Here is a 23,018-nt window from a genome sequence, read left to right as displayed (position 1 = left end):
CTTGATCATCATCAAGACATTGAATGGATAAACATCTTTCTCAATCAGATAGATATATAATTATAAGTAAAGCACAAGCAGAAGGACTGAATGAAAAAGATTAATGAAATCTCCCTCACTTTGATTAAATCCTTAAAGCAATATACTCAGCTGCGAAGTGACCACACTTCCTTCCACGCTGTCCCATAAGAAAGCAACGCAACCTTTCAAAAATACTGTAGCTGTGACATTTAACTGGTATGTGAGTCCAAGGAGAGTCAACAGTGGGAATTTCTCAAGGTTTCATCACAGATTGCACTGTGTTTACATTCTCAATTCCCAGAGTCATCCCAAGTCCATTTGATTTTGATTTTTATTTTTTCTTTACTTATTGCTCTTACTCCTGAAAACAAAGGTTTGGAATGAAGCAGAAATGGAGACTGAAAGCATATGAAGTATAGACTTGGGGTGAGCTTACAGCTTCCTGAGGCTGCGCCCAGCTCCTGAGCTGAGCAGTGGGATCGATCTGATCTGAGATGGAGAACACACACACAGGGAAATGTTCCCAGGATTGCACAACAGAACTGCTCTAAGGAAAGGCTTATTTTAGCAGCTGCTTGATCATTCAAAGAATAAAAAGGACAGCACCAATCAAGCAGAATTTCCTAGCATGTTTCACATGTGGGATTGGGATAGCAAGGAGCTTCTGCTGGGAACCATGAACTGGCACATGCAGCACAGAGACTGCTACTACACAACCTTTTGCTTAAAAATAAAATATAATTGGGACAAGTCTTCTGGAGCTAGCATGTATTGGGAGTTTCCAGAAAAACATTTCTATAATGGTTACATATGTGATTGTTCTTTTTTTTTTTTTCTAGCTATACAAAGAAAAAAGCAACTTGTCACCAGCCCAAAGGGAAAAGCACTTGGCTGCATGGGGAAAAGACAGGACTTGTTATATCTGCAGCTTCACAGAAGGAAAGGAATAGCTCTTTAAAAAAAGCAAGACATGCAGAGAATATCTAAGCTGAACAAGTGGAAGGAATTGATCCTCCTCTTCTGATGGAAAGCTGTGAAAAATAACAAACCCCTCAATTTCATCACACATGAGAACAGCTACCAGTGGGCAGCAGCAGCCTGGCATCCCAGCCCTGACAGCAGGTGGGGACAGCCTAGTGTCCTGTTCCTGCACAGCCCCACAACAACGTTCACTCCTGGATGCTTCCATATTGCCAGGCTTCTACCTCTAAGGATCTAAAACAGTATAAAAAGTCGAGAATAATCATTCCCACATTATTTTTCTTAATCCTAAGGCTGCACTTCCTGATAGAGCAGAGAAGGGAAAAACAGTCCCAGAAGTTGGACATTCACACATGAAGGGGATTTGGGCATAAGGCAGGATCTGCTTAGACACTCAGATTGGATTCCCCTTGGCCCTAAGGAAAGCTACATCACCGCTGATTGACTGTGTTTTGTCCAATCCTCCCCTGCAGACTGCCTGAGGTGTAGATGCAGCTTCCACCACTGCAGAGCACCTGACACAAAGAAATACAGGAATGTGTTTGCCTTCATACCTCCTGCAAGGCACTACAGCATTTCTGTGCTTATCTTAGAGATGGTAATTTAGGCAGGTGGGCACTGAGTAAAGTCCAGCAAGCCACCTCCACATTGGCACTGCAGGTTGGATGTTTGGGAACGAGCCTCGCACAGGGCAAGGGTTTGGGGCAGCTATGGAAGAAGGAAAGCACATTTTGTATGAAGAACTACAGGAAGGCTGTAGTAAAAGGGGTCTGGGGTGCAGATCCAATTATGGTCTCTCAACAGCCAACAGCCTGGCCCCATCTTCTCTAAGTACAGCATCTCCAAGATTCAAGCTTTATTAAAACAAAAACAACACCACCACCACCACAGTAATAAATTAAAAAAAATAATAATATCAGGATAGGGTATAAAGGTGAAAGCAGAATTAAATGTTGGATGTGAGCTGCTTTGCCTTGCCTCGGCACAGGGCTTCTGTCAGCACAGCTGAAAGCAACGCTCGAGCGCTCCATAGAAACGCAGATCTTGCCGGGCTTGCAGCAGGTGTACTGGCTTCAAGAGTCCTGACTACACAACATTTTAGGTTATTTTAAATGATGGGTTGAAAGCACCTTATCCCAGAGAAGAAAAGGAAAATGAAAAAGCTGTTGTGTGTAATTAGCAGCTCCCTTTGATGAATCCTTTCCAACACTACCACCTTTATGAGAATACTTTGCTTCTTGAGGAACAGTTTTGATGTAGCCAACACAGGCAGAACTTCAGAATTATGAGAGGCAAGATGAACTGTCAATTACAACATCCATTAAAATGGGCCAGAACACTCACCCCAGTCTGCATTAACTCCTCAGATGCCAGATGCATAATTATAATGAAGACTGATGCAAAAGGAAACTCGGGCTTTGCCTGCTCCAGGACCACACCATTCAGCAGTTATTCAACTCTTTCAGTGCTAGGTACTTATGAATACCCTCTATCCAATTAATACCCCATTAAGCTGCACGCCTGCAGTGACTTTATCCTCAGCCCACTGTATGGTAGCTTTTAACTCCATAATACCCTAGCATTATTACAATATTAGACTACAAGGGATTGATCCAAAGCTCACTGAGGTTAATGAGGGCTCATTAAATTTTGAATTAGGCCCTCACTGCTCAGCAAATACAAAGTAAAGTGAAACAGAACGTGTCAGTAGAGATGACAGAGGGCCTAGTAAAGTTTAAGCCGTAATACTGAATGCTGATCATGACAAAGCTGGGCAATAACAGGGAATGTGTATGGAAAGCAGCTGTGGGAGAGCATTATGCTTGTTGCACCCTGTATTAAGCAGCTTAGATTTGTGCCTATATAAATAGATATTGTCTGGTCTGACTCCAATGTGATTTTGCCATCATAAGCTCAGACACAGCACAATATTGACATTACAGCTTTTCTTTAGATTTTAGTCTTGAATTTCACTTGACGAGTATGATACTAGAGACTTGAAATCAGTATGACTTCTTCCCTAATTACTGATTAATCAAGAGCTAAGGTTGCTTACATAAAGAGTCGTGGGGAGAAGGAGGAAGTCTCATTAGAAACAAGAGGGTGGGAAAAAAAAAAGCAAAAAGAAGAGAAGGGGATACTTTAACAACTGGATGGATACAGAAAGAAGAACTGATTTCCTAATGGTGTGTTATAACTGAATGGTAAATTTTATACTCACATCTAATTAAGAAAAAATAAGAAAACACTCTTAATATTTGCAGATACTGTGGGTTATGGTTAAAAGAATAATAGAAACTTTCTTTTTGGTCTTTTAATGACTTCCAAAATACATACATGCTGTGTCACTCCGTCCCTTAGGTGCTCAAAAGAACAGCAGCTGTTTCATAAATTTTGAATTGCCTTTTCCTTTAGCAAACACAAATCTGCACCAGAAACATAAAACTGTCTGAAAAAGATTCGGCAGACCCAGACAGTTGCTGGAAATGCTTCCTCCGATATTTAAACTCCTCTCTTAACAGGAGTTTCCCTGCAAAAACAGATGCTAACGAATAGTGTTTTTGCCATCAAGCTGAATGTGAATGCTTTGGTGCAGTGTATTTTTTTCCCTGGATACATTAGAGGGTGCATTTTCCATCTCTGAAAGAAAACTGCCACCTTGCTGCTTCTCAATTCTGTGCTTTCAAATAATAAATAACTGCTATAATCTTCTGCTAAAGATCTATGTGCTGATGATGTCTGCTGCTTTTACTCTAATTTCTTTTTTGTTAGATGCAGCTGAATGTTATTTACTGGTAAGTAAACTGTGTCATCATTTCACTGCAAACCACACCATAGAAAGCATTAAGATGGCCAAACATTTCAAAATCCCTGAAGAGAGCCATGGATTAAGCAAGATCACTTTTTAGTGTGGATCCTCCACGTTAATTTTCTCCTTCCTCTCTCTCCTAATACGTTCCTTTCCAGTGCTGTTACTTCCGAAATACCTCCAGGTACTTACAGTGCTTTCATGAACACTGCCTTTTAGCTGCCTCAATTCCAGCAGCAGCTCTGAGTCCAGCAGATGGGCCACTTCTGCTGGATTCCTCCAACAGGGCACAGCAGCAAGCTGCAGCTGTACCACTTGCCCTGGCTGCAGCCAGTTACTGTAAGGGGAAAGCAGTGGTCCTGCTGCCAACCTTCCAACAACGTGACACGTGTCTCTCCGTTCTCAGATGGAAACAACAACCTTGCCCAGCACTTCCTTAAACCACTGCACTTCTTATGACAATAAAATCAGCTACTTTGCTTAAATAAACATTACAGCTCACGAAGCCTTGAAGCACAAATCAAACAAGTCAACTGCAAAACAGCCTGAAAGGGCTGTAAAACCAAGGGCAGGTGCAAACTACTCCTCAGGACATTTAGTAGTTTGATTAAAATCAGCAGAGATTGCCAGTGAAAAAGGAGTCCGGAAGGTGAACCATCACTGTAATGCCTGCCAGCACTATGGCATTTAAAGCTCAGTTAATATTTCCAGCATAAACTTTCAGTCTGGGGAACTTATAACTCAAGTCACAGAGGCTTGGACTTGGTTTCCAAAACCTAACACCAAAAGTAGAATTGCTCGGGTGAAGCTCTGTATGGGGTGGCCCTACTCATTTGGTTTACTGTGATGCAGTTGAACATTCTGCATGACTTTATTTCCTACTATGTGGAATCATGGAAACATTAAGGCTGGAAAAGACCACTAAGATCATAGAATCCTTAGAGTTAGAATGGGCCTTTAAAAGTCACGTAGTCCCACACCCCTGCAACAAACAGGGAAAAAGATCCCTGAGTCCAATCCATCCCACCATACCCACTGACCATAACCCTCAGTGCCAGATTCCCAGGGTTTCTGAAGACCTCCAGGGACAGCAACCCCACAACCTCCAAACATATAATATATATATTTAAAATGCTGTAACTTGATGGAAAGCACAACAGCAGCAGAGCAGCTAAGACCTAGGCAGCTCGCAAACGAGGACATGCTCAAATGCAACAGCTGTATACACAGAAAAAAAAAATGTAGGAAAGAAACTGCTTACCTTTAAAAAGCCTCAGGTACACAGGGATCTCCAGCAAGATACCCTCACCTCCACTGCCAACACTTAAATGAGGTTTGGGAGGTTCTGGTCACTGAGGTGCATTGCACCTGGGTTGGCCCCGCCTTCCCACCAGGTGCTCAATCACTGTTTCAAGCCATGACAGCATTTCTGCTACAATATTATATGTAAAACTTTGGTCAGAGCAAAATTGCTCTCCTCCCAGGCCTCCTTTAGCTGAGCCCTGCACATTCGCTCACTCTGAAGGCCCTTACCAGCACATCTTTCCCACCCTCAATGAAGCACAAACAGCCCCAGCTCTTCCTGGAGGTTTTTTCCCTCTAGACACCTGCAGTGTGGGTCAGCCAAAGCTCACCTGTTTCATGCCTAAACCTGCTAAACTTGTGGCCATTCCCACTGCAATGCTGTACTTAATCTGAAAAGCAAGCACAGGTGCTTTCAGAGGATGCATGAGTTCACAGGTTGCAGGAGCTTCACAGGACTAACAGAAATTCATCTCTCTTTAGCCAGAACAAATAATGCAAAATCAAGGTCTACTGCCTGGCTTTTCAGGGCAGGCTCCTGGCTTGGTGTCTGTTAGACAAAAAGCAATATGCTTGAAGAGAATATGTAAAGGCTTGGATGTGTGTACAGCTGGAAGCACGATCTGTGCGCTTGCAGAAAAAAGTAAATAACATCAGAATTATAAGGAAAACCATAAGCATGGCCAGAGAGGTTGGTACTGCAAGATGCTAAATGCTTGGTCTTAATCCAGTGAGGCACTGCTCACGTCCTTGGCTTTCTGTCACTAAATAGATTTAGAAGAGCCACTGGAACTATGTGAAGGCTCAAATTTAGGCACGTACTTAAAATCTACGCTGAACATTGGCCAAAATGTTCAGTACCATCTGCAGATACCCAAACTGCCTTGGGCAAAATGTTTGCCTTAATGTAATCCAAGGTTTTGTTTGTTTGTTTCAAGTTGTCTAACTGTTTGGATAGGAGGGAAATGTCCTTTAAATTAAGGAAATTGGCAACAAATATGAATCTTATTAAAATACGGTGATTATTAAAAATATGGTAAGAGCTATGAAAAACACAAATAGCAAAGAGACGAGGCTTTTAACAAAATTATGGTAAACTGCTGCACATCCACTCTTTGCTGCCCCCCAATGCAACCATGGCTGATGCCTCTCATCAGTCTGCATTAGACGCAGCTGAGAAAGGATTGAGGTGGTGACACCTTTCTGTCTGAAAATCTCAGTAGTTATAAATAAAACAATTAACTGCAGCAGTGAAAGCTTAAAATTAGCTCCAGAGTAAATTCTCTACAATCTTCAAAGCTGCCATCTGAAATTCCAGGGTGCTGAATTTAATTCTTTGGAGGTGCAGACTAGCAGGAACGTATGCAGTAGTAAGAGAAGAAATAGTGTGCATGTCTTTTTTGCTTCCTATCGTATTCCAACTTAATACAGTGAATACAGTCTAGCTGTCAAGGTTATATCTGCACCCCTACTCTGCAAATCCAAACTCACACCCACACAGCCCTGCTATGTCTTTGGGACTCCATTTCAATTCATCAAGGAAGCCAAGTCCCACAGTAACCTATTACTAATGTGGGTGATGAGTGTTAAATAATGAACTGTTGCAGAAAAGAGGCAGATTGCAAGTTCTTTGTTCATGCCTTCAGTTCGCTTTTTCTTCATTATTATTATTTTTCTTTGGAAAAGGCACAAAGAAAAAAAAAAACAAATCTTAGCAAATTAACCCACTGTTTTTACAGCACACCCCGTCTTTACAGATTTTCAATAACTTTCATGAGCTGTGTACATTAGCTCTGACTACGCCTTCCTGGCTTTGCCTCTACACTAATGACAGGCATACCGAGCAGCTATTACTGTTATCTCGCTTTCTGTAGAGGATGGGGATGTAACAGCATGCTGCAATATGTGCAGTAGGGTATTATAGGTAAATACTCTTTGGAGTATTGATGAACTATTTTGCAGTATGCCTGGGATGACAGTTCAAGGCGAGAGGTAGTTATCTTTCTGTGCCTCCTGTGCTTCCTGTGTTTTCTGTTCCCAGGGTGAACTCAAAACAGGAGCTAAAAGGTAAGGGATGGCTCAGGGTGGTGGCAAAGATCTGCCTCTATATGGAAAAATACCTAAGCAAAGACTGCTTGGATCTAATTTACAATTTTTACTATTTATTAAAAGTGACACTTGGCATTCTGGCCACAAATAGCTATTAGGATATCCCTCTCTGCTTCGAGGTTCAAACCCCGGAGGTTCGAAATGACTGCCTAACTGTTAACACTTCGTGCGTGAGGTCAGACCAGAGGTCTGGGTTCCTGGGATACCCACTCTGTTTGACTGCCTGTGCCCAATTTTAACTTTACTCTCCATAACATCCCTGATTTTTATGCATGCAAATGTAATAGCTGCCTCTCTTTTCAAGGAACACATGTAGGCACCAAGCTCAACAGGATCTGTACCAACATTAGGTAATCATCTACACATGTGTCCAAGCTTTAGGACACAAAGTGCCAAGCGCAAGCTGACCCTGTAATGATGGTACCTGGATGCTGACATGATTTTAGCCCATGCTACAAACAATCAAACAAAAAATACCATCCCAGGGCTTAAATCTGGAAACTTATCAATGAATTTTGACACTTCTGAAATTTTTATGCTGACACTTCTGCATCTGAATAGGAGCGGAGTCTCACTGCTGCCAACAACTTCAGAGAATCTCAGGTTTTATGTCATGTGGAAATTAAAAATACACTTTTTTTTTTCATGCCATTGGGAGTATATTTAATGATAATTTCCAAATAACTTTCAAATCACATGGCATTTTAATATTTAGTGGATTTTTTTTTAATTATATACTGGGGCATTCTCCCATTCATGTTACTATTCCCAAAGACTTTTGGAAAATAGCAAAATCTCAAAGCAATATTTTTAGCTCAGTTGGGCAGTGGGACTTCCTTGATATTTGTCTGCAAAGTGTCAATCACCTTAAAATCCCAAACTCACTTTTGACAGTTCTCCTTGAGTAAGTAACAAGGCTGAGCTGGCAAAATGAAATTCTTCAGTAAAATATCGACAAATTCAGAACCACAAGGCACCAAACTCCCCCTCAGCCTGGATTTGAATGCATAAATAAATAAGGTTCTTGCATTTACTTCTGCTAGAAGATTGTATTATTCCATTCTGCAATTATGGAAAAATGCAGAGTAGAGGCAAGATTTATGGTCTGAGTTTTTGCTGCAAGACTTATGTCAGTAGAAAGGCATTTGTGCTCTTGGGAATCAAAGTTAGATTCACCCATTTGTGGCAGGTGTTTTAAGCACTCAGCCTAACAATCTACCCACGCATGGCACTACAGCAATTCAACGACTAAATTAAATCTCTGAATATTAAATTAATGATGGAAATCTAAAATATTAATATATTCTAATTGAATATTCTCCGATAAATTATCTAGGCATTCTCAGCAATTTGATTTTACTTTCATTTCTTAAGGAACTTTCAGCTGCATAAATACAGCTATTAAAGCAATTCAAAAAGGGAACATTTTCTGCTCAGACAAGAGAACTCTAAACACAAAGAATCTAAAAATTTCTTTCATATGATTGATTAAATCATAGAGCCCAAGACAGCTGAATCATTAAATGACTGCTTTCCTTCAGTCCCTCTGGCTTTAGCAAGGACAATATAAATTCCCCATGGGTCTGAATACAAGGAAATACAATATGTATAATTACAGTATAGGCTTGAATGCTGCTGTAAGAGATTTTCAAATGGAGCATTTATGCTGTAGCTGCACTTTCCAATCCACAATGCTGTGTGTGCGTGTGCATGTAAAGCCCATAAAGCATTGGGCATCTGCTTTCCCCGACCTAGATTCCCAAATGGAATACGCTGGTGTAGCCCCACCAGCTTTGGCAGAGATGCATGAATTTACATCAGGATCTGGCTTGGTATTTCTGTGAAATGATGGGAGAGTTAAGAATGACATCCAGCCTTCACACACCAGGGAGAATGCAAACAAAGGAATGTAGTCTGAAGAAAATATATAGTGTGCTTTGTATTTATGAACCTGCTCTAAGCTGCCTACTTATAAGAAATTTCAAAAGAAGTGTCAAGAGAGCATTTCTCTTTCTCCCTTCATCCGGAGTGAGCTGATCCTGTCCTGATGATGCACACACACAGAGAACAGATCCATACCAGAACTGAGACTGCAGCAACACCTGCTTATGCTTCATGAAACGTTTTCCTGCTAATATTTCTCTGATTGTTTTCAGGCTGGTTTGTGCCATGCAATCTACCATCCTTCAACCACCTTTCAAAGAAAGGCAGTGGCCCTGCAGAGCAGCACAGTCTGCCTGATGCCCAGCATTTCCACCCTTGGTTTGCTCCTTCTCATTTCTGCCACAGTACAGACAAAAGCATCTAATTTCCAAATTTCAGCTGGTGACACTCGCAGGGATACCTAAGACGAGATGTACAGAGTGCCAGAATCATGGTGGGTTTTTCTCATTGTTTGTGGTTAGAGAGGCAAAAGAAACACCTGTTCCCACGAAGAAGGAAGATCTAGGCCTATTTGTAATCAAAGCTGTCCATGTGTCTCTCAGGAAAAGTGAGGTCTGATGTCCTTTGGGAAGCATTTGCGAGGCCTTTTCTCAACAAACCTTCTCTCACCACAGACAGATGCCATCTGTCTTGCAGCTGGGAGTTAATGGATTCTGAACTGCCAATTTCACAGCAGTAAGCAACGTGGTTGATAGAGGAGGCATGAGGGATTTCCTACAATAAAACTATTTAAAACAGTGCAAAGGTGCATGCTGAAATATCTGTGATGAGCAAAAGAAACAGCAATATTGAGGTCTGATAGCCTGTGCCAGCTGGGATTCCTCAGCTCAGTGTACACTTTGTGTGCACCTCCAGCGTCAGGATTTGAGACTTCTGAAGAACTGTCTCACTCCATCTATTCCCTGAGCCAGGATAGGCTATGGATCTCAAACAGGCTGTACAGCTCCTGACTGTGCTGTGAATTCTTTTCATATGGAACATCCAGTTTTGCATATAGCTTAACATGTGCTAAATCCATTCATGAGTCCACTTTGGAGTTTTCTGGCACTTCTGAAAGAACTCTTTGCTGCATTAACATGCACTGTGCTGTATGAAACCCAACCAATCAATGGCACCGCTGCCAAGAAACAACGCAAGAGTCCTCAGGTATATTATATTCCAACTTTCCAAAGCACTTCAGGACTTTCTGATTAAATTTACATAAGATGCATCCTTCCTTCTTGTTCCCTGTTACACACATTAGATTGTTTCTAGTATTCTTGTGTCGGAGATTACCAGCGCTGGATAGGAGCGAGCATGCTGTGCTTGTAGCATGCAATCAAGGCAGTTTGTAAGAGCACCAAGATCCTGTCTCGGTCATCTGCAGTGGATTTTCATGCTGGTGTAATGAAAATAAACAAGTTGTTTCTAGTAAGAGATCTCAGGGGTAACATTTAATTTTTTAATTGTTTAATACATGCAAGCTGGGAAAATCAGGGCCAATGCAGATTGACCTGGAGACAGGCAGCTCCCATGAGGTAAAGATGGAAGTCTGGAGCACTCATGAAGTAAATGCTGTTGCAGTGGTTGATAGAGGAGTCCATCTAAGCTTGCCATGACCAAAGGCTGTTCCTCCACAGCACTCCCTGCCTTGTAAATTAATGGCTTTCATACAGCCCCTGTGTGATGGGCAAAGGCTTTAGCCTCTGAAACTACTTCAATATTTCCATCAGAAGAAGCTAGAGACTTGCAGGTGGACCCCAAACTGAGATACTTCTCAAAGTTAAAAAAAGAGGATGAAATACAGGATTAGCTAATAGATAATTAGATAATAGATAATTAAGAATTAGCTACACATGTGGCTAAAAAGAGCATAAGTCAGTGAGAAAATAAAGGGTACTCAGCAACGAAGCGACTATTAAATATTTTATCTCAGTTGATCAGTGTGCTGTATGAGTCATTTGCTCAGGGAAGGAGGGGGATTTCATATTGTTTTTGTATTTTTAATAGGCATTCTTACGGACCTCATGGTTATAATAACGAGAGTACCTGACAATTAGTAATGAAATTATCCTCACTACAGTAAAATATTTCACAGCATGTAAAATGTTATTCCTACTACAAAGGTAGAAGTTAGGCACAAGGAAATTAAGCCCATGATTTTCATAAATGTTTGCAAAATAAATATGTATATATCAATAAAATTGATCACGTTTTTTTTCCAGCTTGAATACAAAACCAGAATTTGCAAAACATCGATACCACCACTAAAACATTATTTTTACTTTATGCACATAAGATATTTATTTATACTCTCTGATGAATTGATCCATTATTTGTATATACAAATAGAATTTTTTCAGCATCTGAAACTCAGAAATTCCTTTTTTTTATATATATATCTACCATTTTTCTTAAACACATTTCATAGTTAGTGTGGTTGATGCATATGAGCAGATACGGATGTTCCTTTGAAAGAAAAAAATACCCTGTAATTAAGAGAAGATTTTTTGGCAGAGATAATGTTTTGACTCTTTTTTTCCCCCATTTTTAAAAAAGATTTTCATTTAATGTTTTTTTATCAGAATGAAATGCTTTAATGAGCACAGAATTACATCTGATGGCAGCTGAACCAGATAGGGCTGCACTCTGAGGTGCGGAGCTCCCATCAAGCTGCATTCACCTTTGCTATGATTTAAACTTCATTCAGGCACAGCATTGCTAAAAATACTGACAAGTAACTAATCAACTTCCACAAAATGGAATTTTTACCTTCACAATAGGAAGCAGGAGTAGGAGGGGACCTGAAAGATTTGCCTATGCATTTCAAATTAGTGTGACCTATAAAAATGCAACCACCGAGTGGTACAACGAAAATGTACTTCTGGCAGGGCTTTTTTGTTTACTTTTCATGCCATCTTTTCCTTCCACGTAACCACAACCACAGATGTGATAACAGAAGGATGGGTTTCCATTAGTTACACCTATCAAGTGTAAATACAAGCAGGGCCCTCCAGACCACACAAAGCCCAGTGTCCAGGAACTAGCGTTAGGTTTCAACGCTTTATGTAAACTAGCAGAGAAAACTGACAGACTTCTTGCCATACAAATCTGTACTGTAACTTCATATGTGCACTTCGAGCTGCAGTTTGTGAGCAGATGGACAAAACAATATTCAGTGCCCAGTGAGCAAAAGCATGGGAAATCAGATCAAAACTGTTACCTAGATCTTGGAGACAGCAGAATGCTCCAGGGCAATCTGAAGATTATGTGGATGGAAATAACCAGATAGTGCTGGTCTTTGAAATGTCGATTTGTCCTATTCTGGGTAATTAAGGAGTAAAGCTTAGCAGGGAAAGCTATACCTCCTGCTAGGAATCACCCATCCTTCATGTTCAGGGGCCAGCAAAGGGGCCAGTTGCTACAGATGAGCAGAAACTCGAACGAAGCCTGAAACATCAGGGGTTCTCATGCTTAATCAAGTTGCACCATTTGTACAAAGCTATGATCTTCCCTGTCATTACAATACTTTCTGCATGTCAGAAGCAAAGGAGAGCAGCACTCTGTAAATCATTTCTCTTTCCTACCCCATTTTTTATTTATTTTTTCAGTATATCCTCTAGCATCTATATTTAAAATCCACATTGGAATGTATGTCTGTGACAGTCTGGGAACCCTGCATTTCCAACAGCTAGGTTATCTTTCCAAGGTTGCTGGCAGTTTAAGTGATGAATACCAATGCTCCCGTACCAATATAAACTCTAACATTTTTCACTCTCACTAATACTGGAGTATAGCATTCCTGAGGTCTCCTGTTTCATCCCCAGTGCCACAGAGATTTCAGTCCTTATAAATCAATACATTTGCCATGGTACAGTGGTACCAAGTTGTGCTCTCACTGTCTAGTCAAAATCCCAAAGAAATCAGTAGGGAGAGTCTTATTTTTCACAGGAATGCAGGAATTAATCTCAATTATCAATACCTTATTAAAGGTATTTCTGACACATTCAGTAATTTTCTTTAGGCATCTCTTCAACATGTTAGGACAAAACTTTAATGGGTCATTCCTTACCCAGCACGGCTGAACACAGAGATTCATAGATTCCTTTCTATAGGACAGACACAGAAACATTTGCCACCTAATACTTTTTCATTTCTTGTCATATTTCCCCACTTACACAAAGAAATGTCACCAACAACTTAAGTGTACCCATTACTCAGTGAATGGAGCACATGCTCTTTCAGTCACTACAGGGGTCCTTGCAAAGTTCACCTGAACTTCTGAAGGACTTCAGCCAGCTCATTGTGCCCTCCCAGACACTGGCTGTGCAGGAAACTATGAGCTAATCCTGGGAAACAGATAATGAGAAGCACTCATTTGAATCTAGGCACTGTTTCAAGATGATGAGGTGAACTTCCCGAGAAGGGGTGCCAATTGCACACCACTGTTCCTCAAAATGAGCTCTGAAATTTTACATTTGTCAGAATTTTCTTCCAAGGGAAGAGCTGAAAAACTCTGCCAGGAAATTTTTTTTTTTTTGCATCCAATCTTTCTACCACTCCAAAAACTGCAACTAGAGGAATATCAACGTGTAACTGTATGTGGCAAACACATATCGACAGCAAAAATATACAACCAAATGCGTCTGTCAAATCTCTTTTCCCTTTCTTTTTATGTCACCCAATAACCATCACAGAAAGCCACACAGACAAACCTGATCTTGGTGATCGTCCTTGTAAAGAAAGAAGGCAGCAGCATGCAGAGGATGAGGGATCCATCTGCAGCGGCATGCAGCCAGCCAGCCAGCCTCCTCCAGCCCTGCCACGCATCTGTGCTGGGCTCAGGGCTGGAGGGGAAGGACATGGCACCCTGCAGCGCTGGGTGTCACCAATCCCAGCTTTACACCTGCAGCCATTTGCTGGATGACAGCATGGGCAAAGTGCCATCTTGGCTGCAACACCGGCATCTCCCGGGGGACTGGCTGGAAGGAGGCGATTAGGCTGTTGTTCAGTCAGGGGAGGGAAACGGGGACAATTTGCTTCAGAAAACCAGTGCTTCAGCAGCATATAAGAGGAAACTTCTCCTGCATGAGGAAAAGCAGAGATCTTGTGCTTCAAGCCAGCCTTCCTCTGCCATGAGCTTGGCCTGCACCTATGACTTCCCTCAACCCATTGCAACATTACCACGATTGCTATCTGTACTTATTTCAACTTACCCGGACCAGTTGCTGAGGAAAAGGGCCCCTTGAATTTTCTGGCACGTTGATGGGGGGGATGACCCAGTCTCGCTTCTGCCTCCGGAGGCCTTTCGCGCTCTGGTGTTGGCGCCAGGGGAGCAGGGTGTCACTTTGCTGCTGTGCCAGGTCCACGGGTCCACTCTTCCTTCCCTTTGGCTGTTTTGGAAGCAAAAAAGCAAACCCAGTTAGCTTCTGCCTCCTCATTTCTTAGGACCTCTCCCAACAGCAGTGCTTCCCTGCTTGCTAATGGTCACATGGAACTGTGAAAATTATTGTTATTAACATGATATATTCCTGCATCACAAAGACACAATATGCTTTACTGTCAACTCAGCTGCCACTTCATTTTCACAGATATATGGAGCTGTCAGTCTCAAATCAAGATGCCTCCCAGAATATATCGTCTTCATTACACCAGCTGCAGGGAGCTTTAGCGGCACACTGGGGCAAAGAAGTTCCTGCAAATTTCTAATAAATGCAACCTACCAGAACACAGGAAAAAAAGAAAAAAAAAAAAAAAGAAAATTCCTTTACTATATTACAGGTTCGGATTTATAGCACAAAGTTACCCTGCTCCTTGGTGTTAGCAGGGTTACAGCAACCTGTGCCCCATGGTTCTGCAGGTGCATCTGGCCAAACCAAACACATCAGGACCAGAGGGAGAGTAGCTTCTTGGCTTGAAAGGTGAATGAGTTCAACTTAGTACTGCACAAGGAGTGACGTTTTAATAAAAGCTGGGTTTTGAATACAAATCTCAAATACGTATCTCTCCATGTAGTCTGGAAAGTATCTCAGTGAAACAGTTTTCACGATTTGAAGTGTTTGTGAGTCATTCTTTATGATTTTTTTTTTAAACAACTGACTCTGCCCATGGCAAACTTTGGTGCCGGTCACCCTGACCGGAGGGAGGTTTGTTTGTTGTCAATTGTCTCCCAGCTTAGAAACCCTCCATCCCATAATCCTGCTGGAATAAACATTCCTACTTTCCCACATGCCCATAAATTAGTGTGACTGACCCAACTTGGCTTCCATCACTGTTTCCTTCTTTCCTCATCCCTTATGCCTTGGAAAGGTTCTTGACCGTGCACTTTTAAAGAAGCAGACACTCTCCTACAAATCTTTACACCCCAAACACAAGAACACCATAGAGCACTAAGAAAAACACAGCAAAGTTTTGTTGATGTCCTTGCAATTTTAAGCTATGCTAAGTTTTGCTCCAAACATACAAACTCAAACAACCAACACATATTTGCAAGCAGTTATTTGTAGGCACTGACTTAAGCAAGAATCATGCTTTGAAATTTGTAGCGTGATGTAAGTCCATCTAGTAGCACATTTCGGTAGTTCTGAGTTTGGAAGTGCAATGAAGCAGGCAGCCATCTGAAAACTAACAATATCTGCAGCTCAGTAGTGGCTGTGAAGCTGTGTGGCCCTTCTGGATGCTGAGAGCTGGACATGGCAGCGAGGAGGCCATTCTCACAGCTGGGCTGTGGCTCTAATTGCTGGTACCTGTGGAGCGCAAACAGCTGCTGGCTGCAGCTATAGGAGGCATTTATGCACAAAAGCAGCTATCTTTACTGCAGACTTTAAAAATGAGCCACTTTGAACAGAGCTGAATTTTTAGAGAGCAGACAAATATAGTCTTTTTCAGTCATATCTGTAGCCATGTTTCTCAAACTGTCTCTCATGCTAATTCACACTACCAATACGACTGGTATTTTGTGCTCCAGCACTGTTCTGTACACCTTCTCCAAGCCCTATCACTAAGTTGCTACAAGATCACTATGCTACTCCTCAATATTTAGAAGCTGTTCTACAAATACTCACTTAAGTTTGTAATGAACAAAGAAAGAACATCACGCTATGGCAGTGGGAGAGTTTTTCAGGATATTCAGGATGTGGTAGAGACCGTTGAACTCACCCTTCTATGGGATGCAGTATGCTATGTTCAATAGCTTTCATCTAAAAAGGGCTTTATCACCAGAAAGGTATCTTTTCTGAATACTGATGTAAACCATGTTATCTCAAGGAAATACACAGAAATGAACGTCAGCATGAAATAGGACTAGAAGACATGAGCTACAAAAAAGTGGATATCCTCCTCCCTTTAAATTGGCTTGTGATTCCCAAATGGGGTTCCTTGGAGAGCAGGTATTTGGATCAGTTTATATAATTGGCAAGTGAGCATGGGGACAGATTATGAAAGGATGGTCAAATAATTTGTGCACTGCTGGGTTTACACAGTGGAATGAGTCTGAACTAAAGACAGACTTGAGAATTAACACGAATCCCAAAGCTCCATGTATACTGAAATAATTAGTGTCAGCTCAGCAAAGCAGTACCAGCCTTTTTAGTCTTTATGAAATATTTGCTGGCAGGTGACTAGACAGTGACTAGCTTGCTTGTCACTCTTGATGATGTTTTCCTACATTAGAATAAATCATCAACATGACTCTGAATTTGGTATGTAGAATTTCAAAAGCGCCTTGCAACAACAGTTTGGTTTTTTTTTAAAAAAAACAGCTCTTTTTTATCTTCATTTGTTGACGATGCATTCTCATGACCTTAATTTCTCTGGTGTTGTTTAAATGCGTTGTACATGTTTTCTGCTGTTTAAAAGCTGTGAGACAAATGCAGTAACAAAGTCTGGTGAGTACAAATGCCAGAACTATTTAGATCTCCAACTAAAACATCCAAGAGCATCTCTGGAATAACAGCAAAAACTAACCACGAGCCCCACAGAACTCCCCTGTACTTCTCAGTTGGCAAGTACCTAAAGTTCAACTCAAAAGCAGAATGTGACACCAAGTTAAATTAATTATAAAATACAGCTTCAAATTCTGTTTCTGCTGAATAACAGTTTTCACTGAGATAACAACTGTTGCCTCTCTCATGGCCTCAATGGCCATATGCTTTCCAGATTCCCAGGCAGAGATCTTCGAAAGATAAAATGTTCCTCTACCTTTTGTAGTGTCATCAGAACACAATCTGTCCACAGTCCTTATCACAATCAGTTGAGTACCTCTAGTGCTACTGCTTTATGGTAGTTTCCTCCCATTGCCTTTGTGAGGTGCTTTCACTCCGTTACACGTGGAGAAATGACAACAGGCATTCCAGCAGAATAGAAATCCACAACTTTCCAGCTCTCCACCTTGTGCCTTAATTACTGGGTTTCAGGAAATATGAGATCCCCCAACATGCTCTGCACTCAGAAGGGCCATGCTCTGTGCTGGGATCTGCTCCCCCTGTGCTGTGCTCAGCAGCAGGACAGCAGCAACACCAAAGCAATGCTCTGTTTGTGTCTAACTGCAGGTCCTGCTGCACTCAGTGCAGTCCACCCCTCAGAGCAGGAAAAGGAGCTGAAGCCACGCACTGACACGGTATTTAGAGGATGTGCTTGCACAGGTGGATTTTTCTAAGTGTGAAATCATTCTCTCTGCATCAACAAACATCACTGACAGTATTCACAAAATGCCTCCAGCATAACCTACTGTGCAGCACCTCCCACATCTCAGGTCCACACATGAGCACATGGAAGACAACATCTGCAGCTCCTGATTTTCCAGGTGAGCTGTAGCCCATGCTATTTCGACATCAAATTCACTAGACTTGAGATTAGAAGTAGTTTCCTTGCATGTCAGGAAATCATCCGTCCAGACAGCACTGCATGATTTGTCAGCTCTCCAGCATATAACTTTGGTTTTAGGCAGAAAAAACAAACAAACAAAAAACAACAGAAAGCAGTTCTTCAACACATGCTCTGATCAGCTGAAGAGTTACACGGTCTCCTCAGACACAGGCCAGGAAGACTATGTTGCTGACCATGATTCCCGGGCCCTAGCCCAAATATTTCCAAATGCTGTTGACAAACCAACACAGCTAGGCCTACCTAATATGTTTAGAACAACAGATTTTGTTTTACATCACCTTAGAGATATCTCATTATCATGGCTACACAGGGTACGAAATCCAAGCTGCAGCACCACAGCCCATTCTGCAGCAGCAGAAGAAACACATGCCAAATGGAAAATTACATCTACTTTCTGTTCTGAAAATGACACGGTGACATCTAGAGTTTGTTACAACATGATCAAATACCAAACATGGAAGCCGTGAGCATGGTTTTTGGCAATACAAAGACATGATTCTATAGTATAGAATAGGTAATTTAGTAATTATGTCTGTCTGTTAGTTTAGGCTAGAGAAATATAGCTAAGCTATTTGAATATCTTCAAATTCAAGGAGAAAAAGTGATTACAAAGCGTGGGATGAAGAAAAATAACAGACCATGCTGAGATATAAATTTCTTATGGATTTGGATTCAGTATGATTTAATGCCTCAGTATTCATATTAAGGTAAAATATTTTAAAGCTTGCTAATGAAGCAATGCAAAGCATGCGTTGCTAGCTGTTTTACTTGAAGCCTACATTCTTGCAAACCTGGGATCATCTCTTTGCTTGGCTTCTGCTGGGCTTGTCCATATACACAAATGTACAGCAGAGATGTAGGTAAATCTTGATAAAGCCTTTGCATTTTCTGCTACTGAAATGCTTCTTTCTATGAAAAATGCATCCACAATATTCATTATGAGCAGTTGTTGGGCAGGGAAAGAGCCCTTCAGAGCCCATACTCCCTGTGTTTGATCAGGAAGTCATTAACGTGCTGAGGACTAACTGCAGGGCAGGTTGGCAGTATTCTCTTCGCCACTCACCTGTTTTTCAGGAAGGCTATCAGTTAAAACCAACTCAAGACATACAGAGGTAAACTCAAAACCTTTTACTGAAATGGCAGGTCAAGCTCTCAGAAAGAAATGCAAGGTTCAAGGCAGCACAGTCTTATCTGCAAGGACTGTGCAAAGATATTTACTCTCAAAGGCTGCTCCATATAAGGCGTAGTGCTTCCCTGAAGTCTATGCCTGTGACTTCAATGGCATCTTACAGGAGTAATTCCAATCCCTTTTCAGTCTAGTGTTGTATTTAATGATGATAAATACAACCGGCTGCATTTAGAAGATGTGTATCTAAACCTCTAGGGACTGCTGGACTTGAAAGCTGAATGGATTTAGCAAAGTTTTCTCAGAATAGCTGAGGCTGTACGGTGCCCCAGCTGATTCCAATTGTGCCACAGCACTGAGAGCTCGCGGAGACTCCCAGTCTGCATTCAGCAGTGGCAATAAATAGTAAGGCAGAATGGCCATCTAGCTGCCGGCTGGCTGTAAGCCTCTGTTCCTTCAGTCTACAGCTTGAGACAACTGATTTTGGGGAGATTCAAGCTCAATCCCTCCTCACAAAAGAGACACAAAAGAATTCACAGAAAGAAGAGGACAAGTGGGTTCCCTACATCCCCCAAGCCCTACTACCTCTGCTAGCGGAAAGAAGGCTGCAAGACGTCAACTTTCCACTAGCCCACAAATAAAACCAGTGAGTGTGAAGAAATACCAGCTTTCACCTTCCGCTACACTTAGCAGTAGCCAGTCCCGCCAGCTGGCACGTCTCCCCTCCCAGCCAACCTGCCTCTGATATCCATCAGCCTCTGGCTACAGAGACATCTGGAAGTTATTATCCAACAGAGCGTATCACAAACCCATTTACATAATATAATATCATATTTTGTGTTCCTGCTTAGCTGAACATTTTGGATCACTCTAATGTTTGGGTAAATAAGCCACCATTCTCTGCATATAAATAACAGTGTGTCTTTGTGCGTTTGTTAGAGATTATTAATTTTATAGGGCTCAACCCGCAAAATGGATGAATGCTCCGGATTCAACACTAACATATATTATTCTTGCATTTGAAATAAAAGCTAACTGTAGTAGAAGGTGAGGTAATAAAGCTTTTCTTTCCCAAATATCAATGTTACTTATGATTTAACTTGTTTTATTTATACGCCAGTCTTATTATTAGAGAAAGTTTAGCACTTTACACTAGGCATTCTTCAGGAAAGAAATAATACTTGGTTTGCTTTGTTTCAAGTATCACTTCTAGTCTTTAACCGAGGCAACTTGGTTTTAATTCACTTTTATCAATTCAAGTGGATATAAAGACATCTTTGGTCCATTGTTCAAACATTCACCTTCATCTCCCTTATCAATACACATTTTGAAAACTTCTGCTATTTTCTACCACAAAAAATCGATTTAAAATATATAATCTGAAGCATTTTCACTTGTTTCCATGGTAGCTAGGAAAAGGACAGGAGAGAATGGTATTTACCAAACAGAAAATAAGACAATGAAAATACAGCTCAGTTCTCTAACAAAGGGAACACAAGAGCACTGCTAAATAAACGTTTGCATGAATTCTGTTCTAAGGAGACAACATTTTGCTGACATTAAGGATGGCAGTGGAGGACGAATGAGTCCTTTTTTTTCCCAAAATACACAATTTTCCCAGTTTTTGATCTTTTAACAGAAAGAAATACTTCATTTTGTTTTTTTCACGCAGTGTAATGAAAGGGCTGCAGAACAAAAGGCAAATTTATTTATTTTAGGGTAATTGATTCTTTTGTATTTAGGTCATTGCTGAATTTGCCAAAGTTGAAGGCAGGAAAATATAGTTTTAAGTAGAGGAGACATCTTATTTTAGCCTTTCTTTTATTGCAGCTTGTCTCTGTGAAGGTTTTCCTTAGGAACCACATGGGTAGGGGACCATAATCTGTCTTTCTTCTCATTCCACCTCCTGGAATTCTGTTATGACTATCTCTATTAGCTATATTTACTAATAGTTGTAAACACTGTGGTAAATTTAATCACAGAGAGCTTCATATCAAGTCCCACTGCCATCAAGGCATAAATTGCTATTCATGACTGATTTGTGTCACAGTGTTCCGAAAACTAGTGTTTTAGCAGCAAGATGTTCCAATGCGTGCAATACTTCAGCAGGGGCATTAAATTAATGTGTTTGCAGAGAAGCCACTAATTGACAATGAGACGTGATTTTGGCAGTAGACTTCCACTTTAAAGATAATGAACAGTGTTCAGATACAGAGGAGAACCCCCTCTGCTCCTAAAACTATACTAATAATTTCTGGTATGAACAGGGATAGAGGGAACCAATCCTGATAGGATATTTCAAGTGCCAGATCAAGCTGTTTGATCATCATGACTTACAAAAGCAAACAGTAGAATCTCAGCATTTGTGACCTTTCACAAATCTGGTTGCATACAGTCAGGAATGTTATGTTTGGTTAGGAACTCATTAAACAAAATTACCTCTCCATTTATAGAAACCATACAATTACAGTATAAAACATTTTAATTAAATCAGCTAGTTAAGCAAGAATTCATTTACTTTTTTTTTTTTTGTGTTTAATCAGTTAGCAGTGGGGCTGCATAGAGCAGTTCACATTAAAGTCAATTAGTAAGAAAAATTGTCAGATTTGGCAAGTGCATGAGCTTCCAGAATACATCAGCTGACAGGGAAGGAAAAGTTTGACTAAAACCTAACAGAGTTATGGCCCTCAGAGGAAGAGAGCAATGTGAAATGCACACCTATGCACTGGGCATGGCAGACATCATGCTCTCTCAAGGAGTCCGTGTCAAAGCTGTGCACCTGCTTATATGTGCACTGCTCCTTCATTTCTGAAAGATGATGCATGCATGCAAATTGAGGGCTGTGAGGCACATGGCTGGCTTTGCAGGTTCTGGAAAATTTTATCCAGTGTAAGTAATAAAGTGTGATTGGAGTAACTGAGGAACCAAAATGCTCTTCAGCATTGTAGGGCTACAAAGGATGGAAAAAGGTGAGGAAGGACATCAGGGGAAAACAGGAAGTTTTCAAACACAGTGACCACAACACTCACACTTGTAAATCAGAAAGGAAAAGATCTCTTTTCTGCAGGGTCTTACTGGGCAGCTAATGAAATGGTAAGTCTGGACTCTAGAGAAACAAGACATTCACCAGCTTATGGCAAAACCCATCAGGTTGCCACAGAACGCTCCTATTCGATACAACAAATGCTGTTTAATCTCTTTGATCAGAAAACCTGAGGAGGTTGGTGGTGCAGACAAGGGCTTCACAGATACAGGCAGCCTCCAACAAGCTTATGTGACGCTCTTCCTGTTCCATTCTCAAGGAGAATCACATACCAAAGCAGGTACATAAGAAATCCTTCTGTCTTTCCTGGAGTCCTTTATGGTTTCAAACACACAGGTTTCAAACATCTATGATAGTTCTCTTGACATTGCCAGGCTCTGAATATTATAAGAGCCTTCAATGAACAGAGGATGACATCATCCACTAAGCACAGCTCTTGATATGCTTTTCTTTCTCATTTTAAGGCTTAAACATCTTATCCCAACATGAACATTTCTGATGAGGCTGTTTCCTTGCAAAGCTCCCCACATCAACTTGACCTTTTCACATTCCCTTTGTAAGATCTAATCTTGCAATACTTCTTAGATAGGATTGTTTAAGAAACATCTAAATTACTGTTGTTCCCTACCTTCTAGTGTTTACAAAAAGATACTTCTACCTTCAATTTGATGTTATTCTCATAATTGGAAGAAGCCATACATAATGCCTTCAGATCTACAAGTACTTCTCAGGAGTATGGTTATTAAATTACAGCACATTATGTACTGTTCTGCTTCTTATCTTTTCAGATACCTATAGGACAGGAATAAAGGCAGTGG

General features: G+C 41.0%; 1 protein-coding gene across 1 annotated transcript in view; it reads right to left on the bottom strand.

Moving 5' to 3' along the window:
- Positions 1–23,018, bottom strand: part of LOC104914057 (cadherin-4-like) — a 133,762-nt gene that overhangs the window by 95,103 nt on the left and 15,641 nt on the right. Inside the window, exon 3 of the mRNA XM_019622230.2 lies at positions 14,362–14,538. Within this exon, the coding sequence (XP_019477775.1) occupies positions 14,362–14,538 (177 nt within the window). The remainder of the gene's footprint in view (positions 1–14,361; positions 14,539–23,018) is intronic.

The sequence above is a fragment of the Meleagris gallopavo genome, chromosome 22 (assembly GCF_000146605.3).
Source record: "Meleagris gallopavo isolate NT-WF06-2002-E0010 breed Aviagen turkey brand Nicholas breeding stock chromosome 22, Turkey_5.1, whole genome shotgun sequence".
In the NCBI taxonomy this organism is placed as follows: Eukaryota; Metazoa; Chordata; class Aves; order Galliformes; family Phasianidae; genus Meleagris; species Meleagris gallopavo.
The sequence above is the reverse complement of the archived record's forward strand: the minus strand, read 5'-3'. Positions and strand labels throughout refer to the sequence as shown.